General features: G+C 41.7%; 1 protein-coding gene across 2 annotated transcripts in view; it reads left to right on the forward strand.

Moving 5' to 3' along the window:
- Positions 1 to 23029, forward strand: part of LOC147722440 (aromatic-L-amino-acid decarboxylase-like) — a 592216-nt gene that overhangs the window by 456750 nt on the left and 112437 nt on the right. For both annotated transcript variants that reach the window (XM_086964962.1, XM_086964963.1), the window contains exon 9: positions 324 to 391. In XM_086964962.1, the coding sequence (XP_086821088.1) occupies positions 324 to 391 (68 nt within the window). The remainder of the gene's footprint in view (positions 1 to 323; positions 392 to 23029) is intronic.

Genomic DNA, 23029 nt, shown 5'->3' on the forward strand with positions numbered 1-23029 from the left:
AATATAGAAGGCTTCACATTTAGTTTAAGTGAGGGAAGAAAAAGGAAATTATTCTTGCCAAGTCTATTTAACTAATTCAACACAAAGTAAGATGCAGAGTGATCCCACAGCAATAGTTGAATGAAATGGTATGATTTCAGTACAGAGATATGGCACCTAGCCAGGTTTAGACTTCATTCCTAGAAGGCCTCAGATTTTCACTAGATCTTTAAAGTTTTATATTTTGTAGTCGATTTTAGGAGATGCAAAATCACGTTTATCAATTAACACCATAAAGAACAAATGCCATTACTTGTCAGTCATTTTTTTAATTTTACCTACAGTTTGCAAATTCCTACAATTTTAACCCTCACAAATGGCTCTTGGTGAACTTCGACTGCTCAACGCTTTGGTAAGTTATTGTTTTGTTAATATATATATTTTTTTCTTGTTATACACTATTGGCTCTTGGACTAAACAGTTTAATGCCATATTCAATTGGTTACATAGGAAATGCTCTATATGTTGTTGTTTTCAGATAAAGTGTTTGTCCTCAATGAGATAGACTTCACTTACATATGGTTAGCATTATTCAATGGCATATGGGAGAATCCTGAAACACTGAGGAAGTGGGTTTGAAGTAGCATGCGTGCAGACGCATTTCTCTTCAAGAAAATCCCTTCCAATATGGTAGCTGAAACACACGTGTTGTTTTCACGTGGGCATTCTTACATAAAGACGTGAATTCATGCAGCTGTTGTGATGCGTGCCTGCATGTGCGTCAAGATGCATGGGTGGCCATGTTTGATTTATCTTTCTAATGTGGCAGATGGCCATGTTAGATTGATAAATTAAAATGAAAACGATGGCACATGAAGAGGAAAGAAGCAAGTGAACAACACCTTGCAGCTGCTATGGCTCAAAATAAATAAATGAATAAATAAGAGAAGTATAAGTAAATAACCGACGTGATATGGGAAGCAGGATGAAGAAAGTGATGAGGAGTGGAGCTTGGGATCATCGGGGAAATGGGGAAGGTTAAAGGAGACCGTGCAGCTGTACCTTCCAGATGGAACTCATATAAGAAAACAACAATTCTGAGAGATTGAAGAATTGAAACTTAACCTCTGTTAAAAAAAGATCTACATTGTTCTATGAAACAAAAGAGAGGGGATAGATTCCGAATGTGCACTTGTGGCTGTTCGCAGACACCTCTATTCTCAGGCAATGTTCGCAGTTGGGTAAAAACTTTTTAAAAGATATAGGGCCATATATATCAAAAAGTCATTTTGCGATTCTCAAATAGTGATTTTTTGCGAATCGCAAAATGCTATGTATGTAGGATTTGCAAGTAATTTTGCGAATGCTACATATTCCTTAATTGCGATTCGCAATTAAGGAATACCTGCCCATTCATTCCTATGGGCCTAGAGGCCCATAGGAATTACTGGGAAGGAATTCTCAATTTGCGATTAGCAATTAGCGAATCGCAAATTGAGAATGCATTTTCAAGGGTGCAGGCGTGTCAAAAGAACACCATGTTGCACCCCTGAATAAGCATGGGTGCACATGTGGCGCTCATACATGCCCTAAGGGCATGTATGGGCTTCACATTGCACTTTGAAAAATGCAAAAAAGTGAATTTTTCAAAGAAATTGCAAATTACCACCAACTTGAAGTTGGTGGTAATTTGCGATTCCTTAATGCCAAATTGCACTTATTTGGTGCTTCTTACATTGCATTTAAGGAATCGCAAAATTTGCTATTCCTTAAATGCAATCGCAAAATAAGGAATCGCAAATTTTGCGATTTCTTATTTTGCCCTAATACATACCATTCGGCAAAATTGCATTCGCAAACGCCGAAATTCGCAGAAATGCAATTTTGCTTGATACATAGGGCCAAAGAAACTTCTTTAGAAGCCTGACATGTCCCCACGTTTTTAGCAGACAAATTCTCCAGGCTGATTAGACTGCAGTTATTTCAAGAGTACAAATTGAGGGGAAATGGAGGTTTCAGCTATTTTAATTCATGTCCACAGTTTTAGGAAGTGTTCATAGGAGGATATAGGGCATTCCTTTTTGAAAAATACATCGGTGAAAGGAATTCGGTGACAAACTTTAAAAAATCACGTACGTCTTTGGGTGGATTTTGGGAGTTCATGATGGCTAGAAAATTATACAAAATAAAGATTGTGGACAATTAACCAGTTTGAATTTGCACTCACCTCCTACTTGGCGCCAATCCTAAAACTGCCAAAGTTGTGTTTCAAAACTGTTGCATTGGGTAATGGATGACTTTTGTTCAAGTAACAAATCTGCCAAAATATATTAGATTTTCTCTAGAATTTTCCAATAAAGAAGTGAAAGCATACAAAAAGGAATGGCAGTGAAGAGCTGCAGGGACGTGGACAAATCGACCTAGTATTTACACACAGTGTTTTCAAACAGAGCTTAGGCGGTCACATCTGTGGCAGCCAAAGGGAGAGGAGCAAACATCATTCAGCAGTGCCCTTTTGTACGTGCACCGACGTGTAATTAAACCTCTATTGACTTGTGCTGGGGATATCCTCTTTCCACCTCAACACTTTCAAAGGATACTGTTCAAACATCAAACTGACTCATATTTGTGCAGCATATTAGCAATGTATTGGTTTTTCATGGGGCAGATATTGAATGTAGACAGTGTCTGCGTTTCTCTGTCCATGCTTGGTCTGAATGATTACTGTTAATTAGAGTTATAGCCCGCAACCTAATTTACCACTATTTAACTTGAATCTGAAAGAGGGCCAGAGCAGACCTGTGCTTTAGCTCTGGTGGCGCAGAGTGCGACAATTGCATTTTTGCCCCCCCTCCCCCTCCAATGACCTCCAATGATTCCCTCACTACCACCCTTCAACAGTGCCCTCATAGCTCCATAGACCCTCTCTCACATGCATTTCATTTATTTTAAAGCTTATTAGGTTTACTAATAAGAATATGAATCTACCCCAATGGACCCTTTTCTAGCAACATTACGAACAGATAATGAAAGACTGGAGGAAAAACACATAACGGTCTAACCTATATTATGCAATTTGCATGCTACTCTTTTGAGGCAGGTCATAAGTACCTGTTCTATATTAGGATTGTAATTTATGAACTTCTGTGATAAATGCAGTAACTCACTGAGCTATCCACCTAAATACATTCTGTGATCTGCATTGTAGAAGGCACATTATCCTTCAGCACCACTTTATGAGGAGTTTAACTGCCACTAGACAAAACTTCGATCTCTCTCCAGCAGGAACATTACTCACTAGAGGTATCTAGACATTTTTATTGCTGCCTAAAAACGTCTGCACTCGCAAGGAACTTTGCAGCAGGTGTGTGAGAAATTGGGTTGTTGCTTGACTGGGTTGTGGCCCGGGCCAAGCAGCAACGACAATCCTTGTCAGGGTGAGGCACAAGTCAACCCTATATGAACCTGTGCTCAACCCTCTGGTAGCTTGGCACAGAACAGTCAGGGTTAACTTAGAGGCAATGTGTAAATATTTGTGTAACACTTCAAATAGTAATAAAGTGAAAACCACCACACAAAAAAGGATCTCACACCAACTCAGAAAAATAGAGTAACATTTAATAAATGCAAGACCAAAATGACAACAATCCAATCACTGGAACTGGAATATGATTTTTAAAAGATATATAGTGAAAATAGTGTCATAAAGAACAAAGCTGGTAAGTACAGGAAGTTGCAAGGAGGGATCAATATCTAATTATCTTTTAGTACTAGTGGACTATCAATTCCCCTATACTAGAAACAGTGTCCTTTAATTCAATTTATTATTTTGGAAAAGAAGCGATCATATACCATTGAAATCAAGATTACATATTTTAATTATAGTAATCCAGGGAGATACTTCATCCTTATTTTTATAGTATATTTTCCAGATAGATATTGATCCCTCCATGCCATTTCGTGTTCTTACCAGTATTGTGTCTCTTACCCAGGTAGAGGAGGGTAATTTGGGTAAACCCCACAAGTTTTATATAACATAATAAGGCACAAAGCGCCAACTAGGGAAATCTGGTCATGCTAGACTGGGTCAAAGTCACACTTTGGCTGACAGTGATGGAGTTTCGGTTGGCTGTAGTCACCAGGTTAGGCCTGCTGAAGTTTACCTTCTCAAATCTGTGCCATTCCTGATGGAGGAGGGCTGCGAGGAGCACGTAGGGAATCGCTGGTATACTGCTGGAGTAGCACGAAAAAGGACGGTTGTCTCTGCCAAGTTTTTCTGGAGCTTTGCATTGGCAGTCCGCGCTAGAAGTCCATGCTGTAGTGTGAAGAGGCGGCTGCCAGAGATCCATGTTGAATCGTAGTATGAGCGGTGAGGTCTCAGTGCAAACAGGCATGCTCCCAGTTGCAAAGATCCCAAAAGGTGTAATACAGCTCCCTGAGCCACACCAAGTGTACAGGACCTGAGGGGCACCACTTGGAGGTCAGGAATCAATCAATCAATCAAGGATTTTGTGAGCGCACTACTCACCCGCCAGGGTCTCAAGGTGCTGGGGGTGGTGGGGCAGCAGTTCTGTACAGTTGAACAGCCATGTCTTGAGTGCCTTTCCGGAGGTGTTCAACGAGGGGGAGCATCTGATGTTGATGGGGAGCTCGTTCCAGGTCTTGGCTGAGATGTAGGAGAAAGCTCTTCCCCCTGACCTGGCTTTGTGGATGCACAGGGTTTCGGCGAGTTTGGTGGATTGGAGTTTTTTTTGGGGTGCGTGGAAAGTGATTCTCTCATTGAGGTATTGGGTCCGGTGTTGTGGAGGCATTTGTAGGTGTGGGTGAGTATCTTGAAGGTGACTCTCTTCTCGACGGGGAGCCAGTGAAGGTTCCGTACGTATTGGTTGATATTTTTGTGTGGAGGGATGCCAAGGACAAGTCTGGCTGAGGTGTTTTGTATCGTCTGGAGCTTGCAGAGCAGAGACTTATTGATGCCGGCATAGAGGACATTTTCTTTGTCCAGTATGCTGTCTTCCTTGCCTCAGGGGGGATCCATTTGAAGGTCTTACGGAGAATTAAAAGGGTGTTGAAGCAGCTGGAGGCGACAGTGTTGACCTGTCGGTTCATGGAGAGGGAGGTGTTGAGTATGCTGAAGAAGTTTCTGGCGTAGTTCGTGGGTGTTGGAGGGGTGCTAAGGGCGGTAGGCCATCAGATGTTGTTCCATGCTGACGGCGAATTCTGTTTTATCCGAGTTGAGTTTTGGGCTGATGTTGCTCATCCAGGATGCGATGTTCTGCATTCCTTCCTGGAAACTGAGTCTGGTGGTGGTGGGAGGGATGAGCTGGGTGTCTTCGGCGTAGGATACAATGCTGAGTCTGTGTTGTCTAACGATGGCGGCAAGGGAGGTCATGTAGATGTTGAAGAGAGTTGGGCTGTGTGATGATCCCTGGGGTACTCCTCAGTTGAGTTCCATGGGTTCGGAGAGGAAAGGTGGCAGTTTAGCTTTGGCCGATGAGGAATGAGCGGATCCAGTCGAGGGTGGTTCCTTGTATGTCAGTGTTGTGTAGTCTGGCGGTGAGAGACGGTGTTGAATGCTGCTGACAGGTCGAGTAGGATTAGGGCTGCAGTTTGGCCTTGGTCGAGGAGAGTGTCGATGTGGTCTGTGGAGGCGATAAGGGGGGGTCTCGGTGCCGTGGTTGCAGTGGAATCCGGATTGGGAGGAGTCGAGGATCTTGTACTCGAACCTTGTTAGATGTGCGTTGACAGTTTTCTAAGCAACTTTTGCTGCGAAGGGGAGGAGGGAGGTGGGCCGGTAGTTCTTGAGGTCCATGGGATCAGCTGAGGGCTTCTTGCGTAGGGGCCTGCCTTCTGCGTGTTTCCAGTTGTCGGGGAAGGTGCCGGTCTTGAAGGTGGCATTGATTGGGTGTCTTAGTTCTGGTCTGATGGTGGTGGTGGCTCTGTGGTAGATGTGCGGACAACAGGGTTCTGTGGGCCCCCCCAGGTGGATGCCTTTCATCGTTATTGCGGTCTCTTTAGGAGGATATGGTGGGCTGGCTCGCGTTGGCTTAGGCTGAGGGTAAGGTGGTGGCGGGGTCCGGTGTCTGGTCGTTGAAGTTGTCGTAAAGCTTCTTGATTTTCATATGGAAGTACGTTCTGAGCTTGTCTCAGAGGACCTGGGGGGGTGATGTCTGTGGTTTCGCTGGGGAACTTGGTGAATTCTTGGATAACGCTGAAGAGTTTTTTGGAGTTGCTAGAGTTAGCAAGGGTTATGTTGTGGATGAAGGTTCTTTTGGGGGTTATGATGCGTTGATGGTATTCTATCATGGAGTTCTTGTAGGTGCTGTGGTTTTCAGGCGTCTTGCAGTTTCTCCAGTTCTTCTCTAGGCGTCTGCAGGTGCGTCTTGCCTTTTGTAGTTCGTCGGTGAACCAGGTGGCTTTCCCAGGGTGCTGTCTGTTGGAGTTATGTAGAGGGGTGAGCTTGTCTGTGCAGATGGAGATTTATGTGTGAAAGTCTCAGGCTGCGAGGTTGGAGACGGTTGTGACAATGGTGGTGTCGTGGTTGAGGGTGGCGTTGAGCTGCTCCTTGGTGACTCTGCTCCAGATCCTTAACGGAGGGCGTGGCGCTGGTTTGGGCGGCTTGGGTTTGTCGATAATAAAATGTACGCAGTGGTGGTCAGTCCATGGTGTGGCTGAAGTGGATGTTGTTCCCTCCTGCGAAGATGGGGTTGAGGGTGTGTCCTGCCTGGGTGTGAGTGGTGACGAGTTGTTTCAGTCCGATGTTTGTGAGGTTGTCCAGTAGGGTGGTGGAGTTGGGGTCAATGGGGTTGTTGAGGTGGAAGTTAAGGTCTCCAACAAGTATGTAGTCCATGGAGGAAATGGCCTGGGGTGGTATGAGGTCAGTGATGGTGTCGGTGAAAAGGGCCTGGAGCTGGGGGTCTGTAGGCGAGGTTGCTGTGGAGAGTGAAGTTGGGGCTGGTCTGGATATGGAAATGCAGGTATTGGGTGGCAGAGAAAGCGTCGCTCGAGGTGGAAAGGCAGAGGAAGTTTTTGTGTGCAATGGCGAGTCCTCCTCCTGGGTGGATGTGGCGGTCTTTCTCTGGATCTTGTATCCATCCAGGATGGGGATGTCAATGGCGATGTCGCGTTGGGAGGAGGCTTTGGTCAAAGTTTCGGTGAAGAAGGTGACATCTAGTGAGAGGGTGTCTAGAAGGTTCCAGATCTCTAGGGGGTATCTGTGCAGGGAGCGTACATTGAGGAGGATGCACCTCAGGGCTTCTGCGGTGCTGGTGGTGAAACTCTGACAACAGTGGCAGCAGGAGGACGCACTGTGGGTTGTTTTCGGTGTTGCCCACTGGCAGACATTGTTCCTTCCGGATTTGAGTGCGAGGAGTGCAGCTCGGTCATAGTGGTGGATGGTCGGAGATCCAGGGGTCCTGGCGCTGACTGCGGACAGGTGCAGACAGGCTTGATTTTGGCAGGAGTGACAGGCACGCTGGGACAGCTGGCACAGGGATTATCAACTATACAAAACTGGCACATGGATTTAAACAACTACACAATAGGGGCAGTACAGTTAAGGAAAAAGAGAGGCAACAACGGAGCAGGACATAACGAGGGGCACTGACCGGCAGGAGCTTGATGGCAGGGTAGGATGGTCACAACAGGAGTGCAGCGGCCTTGAACACCAGGCTGGTGGAGGCACGGAGTCAGCGGCAAGGCAAGGCACAGCAGAGCTGCTGGAGAGAGAGCAGATCTCAGACCAGAGGTCTCCCTCTTCAGCTGGGTCCAGGGGCAGATGTAGAATGTTGGGAAGCCTGTTATGTCCCTGAGGCTCAGATCAGGAGGCCAGCAGATTAGTCCTTGAAGTCCCTCTGGTGCCCTGGGTTCAAGGGTGAAGTTGCAGGTCCAGTACTCTTCTCACCCAGGCAAGAGGGCAACAGGCAGCAGGCTAGCACAGCAGGGCAGCAGTTCATTCAGAGCAGGAGTGCAGCAGAGTGACGGTCCTTTCAGCCGTACAGCAGTCCTTTCTTCCTGGCAGAGTATCCACAGGTTCAGAGTGTACTACAAAGATGGTGCCTGAGGTCCAGTTCTTATACCCATTAGTGCTTTTGAAGTGGGGAGAAGCTTCTAGAGGTATGACTTTGAAGTGCATACGGGATTTGCCTTCTTGGCCCTGGCTGCAGCTTAACTACGGTATGGAGCCCTTTGTGTGGAAAGAGGACATACCCTATTTAAGTGTAAGTGGAGCTGGGACCAGCTCCTTCCTCCCATCCTGCCAGTGATGGGCCATTCAATCACACCTTAGCTCCTCATTGTGTGTGGAGAAATAAGCAAAGCTCAGCTGTCAACTACACCCAATCATGGGACCCAGAGACAGGCTGCAGGCATCACAAGACTAAGGCAAAAAAATGCCAACTTTTAAAAGTGTAATTTAAAGTTCAACTTCATCCTAAGTTAGGATTTTTCATTACAATTCCAGCGACACCAAACATGAAGGGGTTACCTGGTCACATTTGGAAATTACACTAATACAATGTAATAAGGTATCTCCAGTGTTATCCTACTCTCTCATAGGATAACATTGGACTTCCCTTAATACATTGTATTCGTGTAAGTTTATAGGTAGGCCTTGAAGTAGTAAAACGTGAATGTAAGAGTTTTTTAACTACTAGTATATGTAAAACCTAACAGTAGATGTCCTACTTTTTAAATACATTGTGCACTGCCCCTTGGTCTTTCCAGGGCCTTAACATCTATATTTATTAAAAAGGAAGGTTTGGGCCTGACAAAAGGTTTACTTTGCCAGGTCGAAATGACATTTTAAAACTGCACACACGCACACAGGTTGCAATGGCAGACCTGAGACATGGTTAAAGTGAGCAGGTGCTACAATCAGTGCTGCAGGCCCACTAGTAGCATTTTATTTATAGGCCCTGGGCACAGGTAGTACCACTTTACTGGGTTGTACAAGCAAACTAAATAGGCAATTTCATATGAGCCAGTCTCACATGTTTTAAGGAGAGAGCACACACACAGTTAAAACTTTTTACCACTGGTACAGTGTGCAGATTTAGGAAATAACATTAAAAAACAGTAGGCATTCACTGGGAAAAAACAAAGGCTACAGGGACATTATATTTAGGAAATAGAATTAAAAAACGTTAGAAATTCACAGAAAAAAAATCAAAGATTACAAGGATGTTATAGTTAGGCTCAGATTTCACTCGCACCAAAGCATTGAAATTCAGCAGTTATAGTTACCTGAGCTAACTCTAACATACGCCCCGCAACGTGCTCCTAATGACCGTACATATTTCATCCCTCATGACATGGTCAGTGACATCACTGATGACATCCCTGATGACATCATGCAGTGAGTGTAAGAGTTTCGTAAACTTTTCTGAGATTTAAAGATATATACTAAGCTACTGCATGAATTAAATTACTATTTTTTCTACACTACTAATTTTTAACATATGTGACCTGAGTGATTGTATGACTGCATCTGTGTGTGAGTGGGTGTGTGAGTGGCTGTATAGGTGTATAAGTGGGTATATGGGCGAGTGAGTGGCTGTGTGACTGGGTGCATTGAGTGAGTGGGTGTGTCAGTGGCTGTAAAGGTGAGTGAGAGAAATTGGAAATGCATGTATTGATGTGTGAATGGGTATGGTGGTGGGGGGTGTGAGTGCTTGTATTGGTGAATGAGGGTGTGTGTGAGTGGCTGTATAACTGTGTGTGTGAGTAACTGTGTGGGTGAGTGTAGGGGGGTGTAAGTGACTGTATAGGTGAGTGACTGCTTGTAAGAATAGATGTACAGGTGAGTATGTGGTCGTGTGAGTGGCTCTTTGGATGAATGAGTGGTTGTGTGAGTACTTGTATGGGTCTCGGAATGGGTATGCGAGTGGTTGTGTGCATGTGTGAGTGGGTGTAGGAGCGGGTGGGAGTGGTTCTGTGGATGATCTCATTAGTGATGTCATCAATGATGTCACTGACAATGTCATGAGTGGTGTAACGTGATGTCATAAGCAGTGCATTACGGGGGCATAAGAATTATATATCTATAACTATATCTGATAAATTTCAATGGTTTTGTTCAAGTGTAATCTGAGCCTAACTATAACGTCCCTGTAACATTTTTTTTCAGCGGATTTTTAAGGTTTTTTAAAATTCTATTTTCTACCTATAACGTCCCGGTAACCTTTAGTATTTTCAGTGAATTTCTATGTTTTTTAATGTTATTTTCTAACTATAACATCCCTGTAACTTTTATTTTTTTAAGTGAGTTACTAAGGTTTTTTAAATTTTATTTCCTAACTGTAACCTTTAAGAAGTGAGTGTGTGAGTGAGTGTATGAGTGTCTGAGCGGGTCTGTGAGTGAGTTTTAGAATGTCTGAGTGGATCTGTCTTTGGGTGCGTGAGTGTCTGAGTGGGTGTCAGAGTGGGTCTGTGAGTGGGCGTCAAAGTGTCTGAGTGGGTTTACAAGTACCTCCAACAGTGTGTGAGTCTGTGAGTGAGTGCATGAATGCCAGAGTGGGCATGTGAGTGGGTGCATGAGTCTCTCAGTAGGCCTGTGAGTGGGTGCATGAGTGTCTGAATGAGTGTGAGTGGGTGCAAGAGTGCCTGAGTGGGTTTGTGAGAGTATCTGAGTGCATCTGTGAGTGGGTCTGAGTTCAAGTGAGAGTGTCTGAGTAGATCTGTGAGTGGGTGTTATGAGTGGTTCTGTGAGTGAGGTGAGAGTGTCTGAGTGGGTCTGTGAATGGGTGTGTGCATCAATGTCTGAGTGGGTCTGTCAGTGGGTGTGTGGGTGCCTGAGTGTGTGAGTGAGTGTCTAAGTGTCTATGTGTATGTATCAGTATCTGTGTGAGTGGCTGGACCACAAAGGAAATGCACCTGACCCTTTATACAACAAGAGCCCACAGTTTTGCACAAAATATCTACCCAAGTGCAGTACTTTCTACTGGTTAATTGCTAAGTGCTACCTCATTGGGTAAATGCCCAGTGCATATTCTGAACTACAGCTGCATAATGCAGCACAAGTACATGTCACCAGTGACACTGTGTGCATTTTGGCAATGTGATTGTTCCTAGTGTGTGTTCGTTCCAGAAATATTTGATAACGTAAATCCTCCTATAGAGAAGACAACAAGACTACAAAGAGGTACATCGTCACCAAACAAGGGTCTTTCTTCTTAACAATATGACAATATGAATTAAGTGCTTCTTTGTTTGGGGGATATTTCCTCATATTCCTCAGTATCAACAATGCCTCACCTAAATCAGCAGGGAACATGCTGGGGGGGGGGGGGCCTTGTTAAGCTGTCTATCATCCTGGCGAAAGGTGGAAAACCTTTGCATACTTCTATAGTGGGCAGGGCCAAATGTCAAAAAATCTACAGTCACCTGAAGTACCTAAAGGAGGCATGTAGAGCCCTACAACCTATACAAAAAGAGTCTAACTGATCTAGAACAGGATCTATGCAGAGACAGTTATTAGAATTCAATTGTAGATGAACCCCATCCCCGGAGACTTGCACTATACTGAGTTAGGTGATGTGAGGCTGAACACAAGCACAGTGAGTGGTATGAGTTTTCCATCCCTGCTGGGTCTTAAAATGCTGCTCAAGTTCTGTCAGAGGGAAGTGTGTTAGGAAGCACCTGGTGTATGCCTGAGAACGCCGTCAAATCATGGGGTTTGATTGAGGCTGCCACTACCTTCCTTTGATGCTCACGCACACCACATTAACTTTATGGTTGTGTTTGCTAACAAGCTGATTCTTCTGTCTCGTCTCACCCCCCCCCCCAGGCAGTTGGATCGCATGTTGCCGACGGAGCATGCCGTACATTGATTTCCAATAATACTCCAATAAGGCGATCACTCAGAGGATTGCCTCACCAGCAGCTGATTTATTTTTTCAGTGGCGTGCTTCGCCTGATTAGAGTATTATTTGAAAATATATATATATATATACATATATATATATATATATATATATATATATATATATATATATATATATATATATATATATATATATATATTACCTACTGGCGGTCGCCAGTAGGTATATATAGTTAGGATTTTTTCTCTATGGGATTTTTGAAAATTCTATGTCTAATAACTTTGGCGTTTGTGGACGGAATTGGCTGAAATTTTCAGGAAAATGGAACATTTTGTTTCTGAGCAGCCCCTGAGAATTTGGGGGGGTTTCATCCAGGGGGGGCCGAGAAAAAAGGGGGGTCCCAAAACGCATTTTTCCCATGTTAATTTCCATAGGGCGGTTGGCCTCACTTTTAGCTCGAACGGCTGAATGGATTTGCACGAAACTTGGCAAAATTGTAGGGACTGTTAGCCCGATGTGCCTTTGCTAGGTCTCAATATATGTGCTCCAGTGGATTTTGAGTAATTTAGGTTCAAAAAAAGATATATATCTGGGCGGAGCCTAACCACACATCTGATCTGATTGGCTGTCAGCACTTCATCCAAGAAGTGTTGGCAGCCATCTTGGGACCAATATACATGATAGCACCTCATTAAAAAGCATTGTAGTTAATAGAGGGTTTTAGGACTTTAGTTACATTATAAATCATTTGTTGATGGTACCATACTCGTTTTAGGAATTGTGGTGGGTTCTAAGGTGATTTTACCATGTGAAAAAACCTTCTGCTGTGATATCATGAATATTGTTTGAAAGAAAACTAATATCCCATGATTTTCCACAGTGGTTTGGAAGGGGATCTATAAGCTAAACTGAAAGCATATTTTCTGTAAATTCACATTATCTTTCTCAGTCATGTGAAAATGAAGTCTGACATTCTCAGTAAAACATGTACATCCAACAAGGACAGAGACTGTCAGTTGATTCCTTTGTGTTCTACTGCAGCCTCCTAGAGTGTTCTAAAGAACAACTAGAGCGCTAACAGTCCTACTTATTACAAAGGTATGGCACACCTGAAGCCATCTTGATTGGAATAAAGTAGTAACTCTTAAAACATTTAATTTAAAAAGAAACAACATGAGGGGGTATATTTTGCCATAGAAAGTATGATTAGTGCTGCAGAATGAAAAATTAGGGCACATTTTGAGTGACTTCTCAAATCCTTTTCTATTTCATTAAAACATTCTGACATGCAGTCTCCCAAAATGGCCACCAGAGACAAAAGAGCCCAAATGTAGCCCAAATATCACCCAGATGTAGCCCAAGTATAGCCCAATGACAGAATGTCCCAGAGTGTTCTAAAGAACAACTAGAGCGCTAACAGTCCTACTTATTACAAAGGTATGGCACACCTGAAGCCATCTTGATTGGAATAAAGTGGTAACTCTTAAAACATTTAATTTAAAAAGAAACAACATGAGGGGGTATATTTTGCCATAGAAAGTATGATTAGTGCTGCAGAATGAAAAATTAGGGCACATTTTGAGTGACTTCTCAAATCCTTTTCTATTTCATTAAAACATTCTGACATGCAGTCTCCCAAAATGGCCACCAGAGACAAAAGAGCCCAAATGTAGCCCAAATATCACCCAGATGTAGCCCAAGTATAGCCCAATGACAGAATGTCCCAGAGTGTTCTAAAGAACAACTAGAGCGCTAACAGTCCTACTTATTACAAAGGTATAGCACACCTGGAGCCATTGTGATGGGAATAAAGTGGTAACTCTTAAAACATTTAATTTAAAAAGGAACAAAATGAGGGGGTATATTATGCAATAGAAGGTATTATTAGTGCTGCAGAAAGAAAAATTAGGGCACATTTTGAGTGACTTTTCAAATCCTCTTCTATTTCATTAAAAAATTCTGACATGCAGTCTCCCAAAATGGCCACCAGAGACAAAAGAGCCCAAATGTAGCCCAAATATCACCCAGATGTAGCCCAAGTATAGCCCAATGACAGAATGCCCCAGAGTGTTCTAAAGAACAACTAGAGCGCTAACAGTCCTACTTATTACAAAGGTGTGGCACACCTGAAGCCATCTTGATTGGAATAAAGTGGTAACTCTTAAAACATTTAATTTAAAAAGGAACAAAATGAGGGGGTATATTTTGCCATATGAATTATGATTAGTGCTGCAGAAAGAAAAATTAGGGCACATTTTGAGTGACTTCTCAAACCCTCTTCAATTTCATTAAAAAATTCTGACATACAGTCTCCCAAGATGGCCACCAGAGACAAAAGAGCCTAAATGTAGCCCAAATATCACCCAGATGTACCCCAAGTATAGCCCAATGACAGAATGTCCCAGAGTGTTCTAAAGAACAACTAGAGCGCTAACAGTCTTACTTATGACAAAAGTATGGCACACCAGAAGCCATCTTGATTGGAATGAAGTGGTAAGTCTGAAAACACTCAATTTAAAAAGGAACAACATGAGGGGGTTAATTTTGCCATAGAAAGTATGATTAGTGCTTCAGAAAGAAAAATTAGGGATCATTTTGAGTGACTTCTCAAATCCTCTTCTATTTCATTAAAAAAATTCTGACATGCAGACTGAAACATGCACTTTGAATACCAGCAGCAAACGTCCCTGGTGAGCAGTAGCTTAACTACAATGATCTAATGTGCAACTAGAGTGCTAACATTCAGAATTTATGGCAAATGTGTTACACATCTGAATGCCTTCTTGATGGAACCAAAGTAAACAAGCATTGAAAATGCAATAGATCTCGCCCTCGTTTAAGTTAAAGCCATTCTGTTTGTAATGAGGTGGCTTTTTAGCTTTGCTTTTATTAGTGTTTTTTCAACTTTCATGTAAATAACATGCATCTGTATGCATATAAGTATATGTATGCATGCATTTATGTTTGTATTTATATAGATATACAGATGATATATGTTTATATATGTATGTATATATATATATATTCACTAAAAAAACCATAGGCTATAGGCCATATATAGTTAGGAATTAGCATTTACAAAACCTTGAAAATTCACTGAAAAAACCATAGGTTATAGACCATATATAGTTAGGAATTAGCATTTACAAAACCTTGAAAATTCACTGAAAAAACCATAGGTTATAGACCATATATAGTTAGGAATTCACATTTACAAAACCTTATTTTACTCACACAAAACCATTGAAATTCCATATATAGTTAGTTGCACTAACTATATATCGCGCACCCGCAATCCACTGCTGATGATGTCACATATTACATCATTCATGACATGGTCAGTGACATCACTGATGACATCACTGATGACATCTCAAATGACATCACTGATGACATCTCAAATGACATCACTGATGACATCACTGATGACATCTCATTTGACATTACTGATCACATCACTGATGATATCATTCATGTGATAATACGATGAACCTCTTCAGACTCTAATATAACCTTAGATACAATCAGTGTAAACAGACACTCACAGACTGTCACTCATCCATGGAGTTACTCACACACCTAGTCAGTCATGCAAAGAATCAATCACACCTCGATTTCCTCAACTATACAGTTATACAAACTTTACTTATTCAAACATATACTAACACATATTTACTCTCTTATACAATCCCTGATACAAGTTCACAATGATCCATACAGCCACTCACACATTCACTGGCTCTTATGCACAGTTATTTATATATGTCAACTCTCACATGTACTGTGTTTTACATATGTACTTACTTTGACATGTAGCACTGAGATATCCATTCACTCACCAATACACTCATGCACACAGTCAACCGCCCATACAGCTGTTTCCACATGCACTTTTGAAACCATACATCTAGTGAATCAACTGCTCACACATCTATGCACAGAGTCATACACCTCCCAGCCACCCACACACACACTCAGTCTCCCATACAAATACTTGGGCAACCAATCAATAACCCATATAGTTACTCATATAGCTACTTATCAACACATGCAACAGTTTACAGAACAACAGACATAATGATGCACAAATTAAGACAGTTTAGTCACTAACCCATGCACTCAGTGAGACACATTTAATCACTCACTCATACAGTCAGTCATGCACCTACTAAATCCTTCATCCAGACACTTATACATCCACTCATTCTTCAATATGTAAGACATATTTTAACTTTACAGAAACATACAGTCACTGGATGTTGTCATCAGTGATGTCATCAGTGATGTCATTTGAGATGTCATCAGTGATGTCATCAGTGATGTCACTGACCATGTCATGAATGATGTAATATGTGACATCATCAGCAGTGGATTGCGGGTGCGCGATATATAGTTAGTGCAACTAACTATATATGGAATTTCAATGGTTTTGTGTGAGTAAAATAAGGTTTTGTAAATGTGAATTCCTAACTATATATGGTCTATGACCTATGGTTTTTTCAGTGAATTTTCAAGGTTTTGTAAATGCTAATTCCTAACTATATATGGTCTATATCCTATGGTTTTTTCAGTGAATTTATATATATATATATATATATTTTTTTTTTCACTGAAAAAACCATAGGTTTCACACCAGTTATAGTTAGCTGGAAATTTTACTGACATAAAACCATTGAAATTCCCATGTTATAGTTAGTTGGACTCACTATAACTTGCGCGCCTGCAATGCACTGCTGATGACGTCACATATTACATCACTCATGACATGGTCAGTGACATCACTCATGATATCACTGATGACACCATCCAGTGAATGTGTGTCTTTCTGAAGAATAAATATGTTTTATATATGTATTTGTAAAGGTCGATGGAAGAATAAATGTTTAAATAAGTGTTTAAATGGATGTTTTTTAAATAAAATATTGATTGGTTAACTGGCTTATTAAGTGTATCTTAGTGAATACATATATTAGCGAGTAATTTTTAAATATTTTAATATATGTATCAGTGTTTCACTTTGTGTATAAATGGCTGCATGGGTTGGTGACTGACTCACTGTTTGCATGTGTTTTGAAGACAGCATATGTGCAGGACTGTATGGGTGGATGAGTGTGTATATATGTGTGTTAGTGAGTGAATGCCTGCCTCACTAGTGTCTTTATGAGTAACTACATATGCTTTAATCTAGTATATGTGAGTATTGATGTATATAAGTAAGTATATGTGAGAGTGAGAGATTGAAAGAGTTCCTGTTTAAATAAGTATGTGTTTCTATAAGTGATTGTTTAAGAGAGTAAGTATGTGTAAGTTTCCTTAGAAGTAATGTCGCGGAAGCAAAGCCTGCCGCTTGCTGCGGACCCGTGATTGCGCCCAACGGTGCGATCAGTACACGGGGGAGTGGTGTCCAGAAGCAGCTGACCACAGACAAGAGGACACCCAGAGCCACATGCTCACCAGCCCACATGGGTTTTAATCGTACTTTTATTAACTGCCACAATGATGAACTCACACGAGGTAAATGGTGTATGCACTACAAGACCCAGAAGGCCATTTCATCTGACCACGCCCTTGAAGGCAGGCTTTAATATCACGAGTGCATACTGCATCATCATTGCCAAGCAGGAGCCATTGAAGAAGGGATAGACTCCCGAAACCGGTCTGGCTGTACACGAACAGATGGTGACTGTTCTCTCTGCGTCTCCTGTTGCAGCTGCTCCTTAAAGAAATGGATCCAAATGTTACCATTCTTGTGGCTTCTTCCACTGAGGGTTAAACTCTTTGTTTGAAAATATATATATATATATATATATATATATATATATATATATATATATATATATATATATATATATATATATATATATATATATATATATATATATATATATATATATATATATATATATATATATATATATATATATATATATATATATATATATATATATATATATATATATGTGTTTTTCCACCAAAGCACCCTCAATTCGAAAGCGCACTCAAATCAACTATTTAGTGGCGGTGCAGTCTCTCTTCACGTAGCGTTATTTGTAGCCTCCATTTTTAGCCTTACGTGTTTCTGGGCTTTTGTGTGCCCCTTGTTCACAGGCATGAAAGCAACTTGAGTGGTGCAGTGTCATTTCATTTAAATAGGTGCACTCCTCAGCATGTGATTAATTTGTGTCATTTGTGTTGCATGCTGGGATAGGAAGTCCTTGCATAATCAATTGTTGGTACGTTTTCTAAAGCGCCTAAATGCTTACTGGAGGTACCTAGTGGGCTAGTTGGACCCTAGGGACCCTCTGGATTGAAGGGGACTTAATCTCCCAACTTAAAATGGCCACAGGGCGAGCTTATACTGTGGTGAAGGTAGGGGGTGGGGCCTGAGGTGACGTGTGCAAACACACCCCGTGGCGCATTTTAAGTTGGGGAAATAATTCCCCTTCAATCCTGAGGGACCCTGGGGGCCAACTAGCACACCAGGTGCTTCCATTAAGCGCCGCTGCGCTGCGTTGCAGAGAGGTGGTCCAGGACGTTCCCTTTTTTACACCTCTCTGCAACGGCGCTTACTAGAGATACCTAGTGGGCTAGTTTGACCATAGGGACCCTCAGGATTCAAGGGGACTTAATCTCCCAACTTAAAACAGCCACAGGGCGTGTTTACACAGTGAGGAAGAGAGGGGGAGGGCCTGAAGTGACATGTTCAAACATGCCCTGTGGTGCGTTTTAAGTTGGGGAAATAATTCCCCTTCAATCCTGAGGGCCCCTGGGGCTAACCAGCCCACCAGGTGCTTCCAGTAAGCGTCACTCTACTGCGTTGCAGAGAGGTGGTCCAGGCCATGCCCCTTTTTATGCCTCTCTGCAACGCAGCTCTGTGGTGCTTACTGGATGTTCCTAGTAGGCTAGTTGGCTCCTAGGGACCCGCAGGAATCAAGAGGACTTAATCTTACAACTTAAAATGGCCACAGGGCGCGTTTACACAGTGGTGAAGGGAGGGCAATGGGGCCTGAGGCGACGTGTGCAAACACACCCTGTGGCACGTTTTAAGTTAGGGAAATAATTCCCCTTCAATCATGAAGGTCCCTGGGGGCCAACTAGTCCACCAAGTGCTTCCAGTAAGAGCAACTGCGCTGGGTTGCAGGGAGGTGTTCCAGGCCGTGCCTCTTTTTACACCTCTCTGCAACGCAGCTGTGTGGCACTAACTGGAGATACCTGGTGGGCTAGTTGGACCCAATGGACACTGAAGATTCAAGGGGACTTTATCCCCCAAATTAAAACAGCCACATGGCATGTTTGCACACATGTCATTCAGGCCCCCCCTCCCTTTACCAGTGTGCAAACGCGCCCTGTGGCACGTTTTAGGAGGTAGTTTTAATCCCCCTGCTTTATTATGTACTAGGGTCTTACAGAGGAGGCAATGGTAATCACAGGGGTACTCCAACGCATAGTGCTCCCTAGTGTATATAGGTGTTTTAATTGTATTCTAAGTGTCTTTTAGCATAAAACTGTCTCTAGGACTGGTTAGTCAGTCAAATACCATCCAGTACCCATCTTCGAACGTTGAGGGTACAGGAATATTTTGCAACTAGGCCTCTTTCTGCTCCTCTGTTTGTCCTTTCCGCATGTCTCCCTTCTTCCTGCAGTACTTCTGTTGCTTCTTTCTGCATTTCTTTTTCTTCTTTCTGTGTGTTTTTTCTTATTCCTTCACATGTCCTACCTCTGTAGGCATAGTTAGAAACTAGCATTTTAAAAACCTTTGACCTTAACTGAATAAAACATAGGTTTAAGGCACATTATAGTTACAAATTAGCATTTAAATAACCTTTGAAATTCACTGAAAAAAGCATAGGTTTCAGGGACGTTATAGTTAGTTGGACATTTCACTCGTACAAAACCAGAGAAATTCCCTGTTATAGTTAGTTCAGCTAACTATAACTCGCGCGCCCGCAATGCACTGCTGATGATGTCACATATTACATCACTCATGACATGGTCAATGACGTCAGTCATGACATCGCTGATGGCATCATCATTGTGCTAGAGTGGCAGACCTCCTCTCACCCTAATTTAATCTTTCATACACACACTCAAAAATAGAAACTAACATTTTCAAAACAATGGACATACTAATACCACTTACAACACACTTATTCAATAATTCCAAGATCTACACACACATCCACTCATTCACCAACAGTCCTATACAGTCACTCATACATGAACTCATTGATCATATGTACTCATACACCTATACATCCTGTTACACACCGCCACTCATCCATAGAGTTACTCACACACACAGTCAAACATGTAAACAAAGTATCAAACATCCGTTTACTTGCATATACAGTTATACACACACTACCACACTTACTGCTACAGAAACGTACACATACTTACTCTCTTAAACAATCACTTATAGAAACACCTACTTATTTGTACAGGAACCCTTCTGAGTTCATACTTCAAGGACACGAGGGATTTACTTAGGATCCTGCAGAATGTAACTTGGCAAAGCACCTATCATTTAATAACAATGGACCTGATCGCTCTATATACCAATATTGAAAAAACTCTAGGCCTGAAAGCTGTTAAACATTTCTTACAGGAAAGAAACATTAATTATAAAGAACACAATGAGATGCTGACAGACATGATCTCACTTTGCCTCACATGCAATGTCTTTTTATTTGGTGATGCGCTATACGGCCAGCAAAATGGAGCAGAAATGGGTCTCTCCTTCAGCCCTAGTTACATTTGTTTGGTAAAGGGCTGGTGGGAGAAGGAGGTGGCATGGAACATCAAACATGAGAAACACACAATAAGGATAGTCAGCTGGACACGATTCATAGATGATCTTTTAATCATCTGGAACGGCAATGAGAGTGAATTCCAGGATTATTTTGAAATCTTGAATAACATCACACCTAATTTAAAGTTTACACATGAAATCAACAAGGAACGGGTAACTTTTCTGGATGCTGAAATGTATGTGAAAAACAATCGACTGGAATTTACACTTCATCGTAAAACCACAGCGAGGAATGCCACCTTAGAAGCAACAAGTTTTCATCAGCCATCTTTGATATCTAGTATACCATATGGTGAGTTTCTCTGCCTACGAAGAATTTGCAGTGAGGAGAAGGAATGGAAGAAGCACAGTGCGGGAACAATAAAAAGATTCAAGGGCCGAAAATAGAGCAAAAGCATTGTAAATAGGTGTTGGAACAGAGCTAATGAAAAACCAAGGGAAGATTGCCTTCTACCGAAAAATGATGAGGAACAACCAGATGTGGAACCCATAAGACTAATAATGGACTTCCCCCAAGAATCTAAGGAAATCGTTGGCATAATAAAAAGGAACTGGAAGATCTTAAAGTTGGATGGAACAATAGGTGAAAGAATGGGCTCACACCCAACAATAACATATTGCAGAGCCGAAAATCTAAAAGGTCGTCTGGTGCACAGTTACTTCAAATCAAAACAACATAAGGATACATGGCTCAAAATAAAAGTTTCATCAAATGTCACAGTTGCAAGCTATTCCAAATTGCAAAACCAGTCACAGAAATATCGATGGCCAATAACAAAGTCTGGCAAATCAGAGAACTGAAAACTTGTAAAAGTCAATATACAGTATACGTGATTGAGTGCCCTTGCATGTTAAAATACGTGGGAAGCACCATATGCGAACTAAAGAAAAGAATACTTGAACTTGTACATGCCACGAAAAACAAAGATAAGAATAATGCAGTGGCCAAACATATGGAGCTACACAACAATGGCAATTGGAAAACTCTGACATTTTATGGGATAGAAACCATACCAGTGAGTGCACGAGGTGGCAACAGGGAGAAAATACTGCAACAAAAGGAATCACGCCATATTTTAAATCTCAGAAGCATGACAACGTATGGCTTAAACCAGTCAAAAGAACTGTATATACATATTTAATCAAACAGTTAGCCTCTCACAGTGTGTATGTGGATATAAATCACACCAGGCAGTCATCATCTAGCAATTGTTGGAAAACAGACATCTACAGGGATAAGATAACCCAATGGAGGGAAAATAGGTGACAACACAAAAGACACCGGGTGAACTATGCATTTCTCACTTTGGCACATATATCCCCACCTGAGTGGTTAGAAACCGTCAATGAAATGGGTTTCAAGCACGTTGAAAGGGTTGCCGGTAACTGAAATTAAATAAATATATCCCCGCTGACGTGTTCAAAAGATGTTAATTTCAGCTTTAAATATATCCCCGCTGACGTGTTCAAAAGATGTTAATTTCAGCTTGGACTAAAGTAAAATACCCAATGGAGTGTCATAATGGTGCCAAGAACTGCAAACACCTTTTTGATTGTTGATTGTGCATAAGAGCTGGACATCTAATCTATTTTATTCGTATTAATTCTTATTATTTCATTAATTGGAATCATGTACATATGATAAGTTAACTGTATAATGATGTCGGTCCTGGTGTTATAACCATCAATTGATTTTAACTCAAGTAATTTATTAGGAATGTATTTATCACTGTCACTTAAGCACACTTTCTCATAATAATTATTGTGAAGAATAGGGGACTACATCTCCCAGAAGTCTGAGGGGTAAACCCTTTCACAAACGGGAAATGATGTAACAGCATTTCCTATGATAGAATGTAAACACAGGGCAGATTGTTTTTAAAAAACAGCCGTGAGCAAGGTATTTTGAAACACCGAAATGCATTGGTTTGGTCTGTGTTTGCTGACAAAAAATAAAAAATAAATTAACCACCGGATCACAGCTGCTGGAGTGCGACCCTTTTTTCTTCTTTGTGAAGGATTTGCTGCATAGTTAGCGGTTTAGTTCAACCGCTTGGGCCACGCACCTCTTTTGAGCACCAACAACCCGGAGAAAGTGAACTTTTGTAAGTATATATATATATATATATATATATATATATATATATATATATATATATATATATAAAATCTTTAAGCTCGCCACCGTGAGTACTGGTCTTTTGTGGTGCAAACTACGAGATTTGGAGCAGTCATGGATGCGGGGGCACCACCCGCTTAAAGGCACCCGCTCGAGAGTGCTGGGACATTGGTCCAATCTTCGGAGCAAACATATATATATATATATATATATTCACTGAAAAAACCATAGGTTATAGACCATATATAGTTAGGAATTCACATTTACAAAACCTTATTTTACTCACACAAAACCATT

The sequence above is a fragment of the Lissotriton vulgaris genome, chromosome 4_1 (assembly GCF_964263255.1).
Source record: "Lissotriton vulgaris chromosome 4_1, aLisVul1.2, whole genome shotgun sequence".
In the NCBI taxonomy this organism is placed as follows: Eukaryota; Metazoa; Chordata; class Amphibia; order Caudata; family Salamandridae; genus Lissotriton; species Lissotriton vulgaris.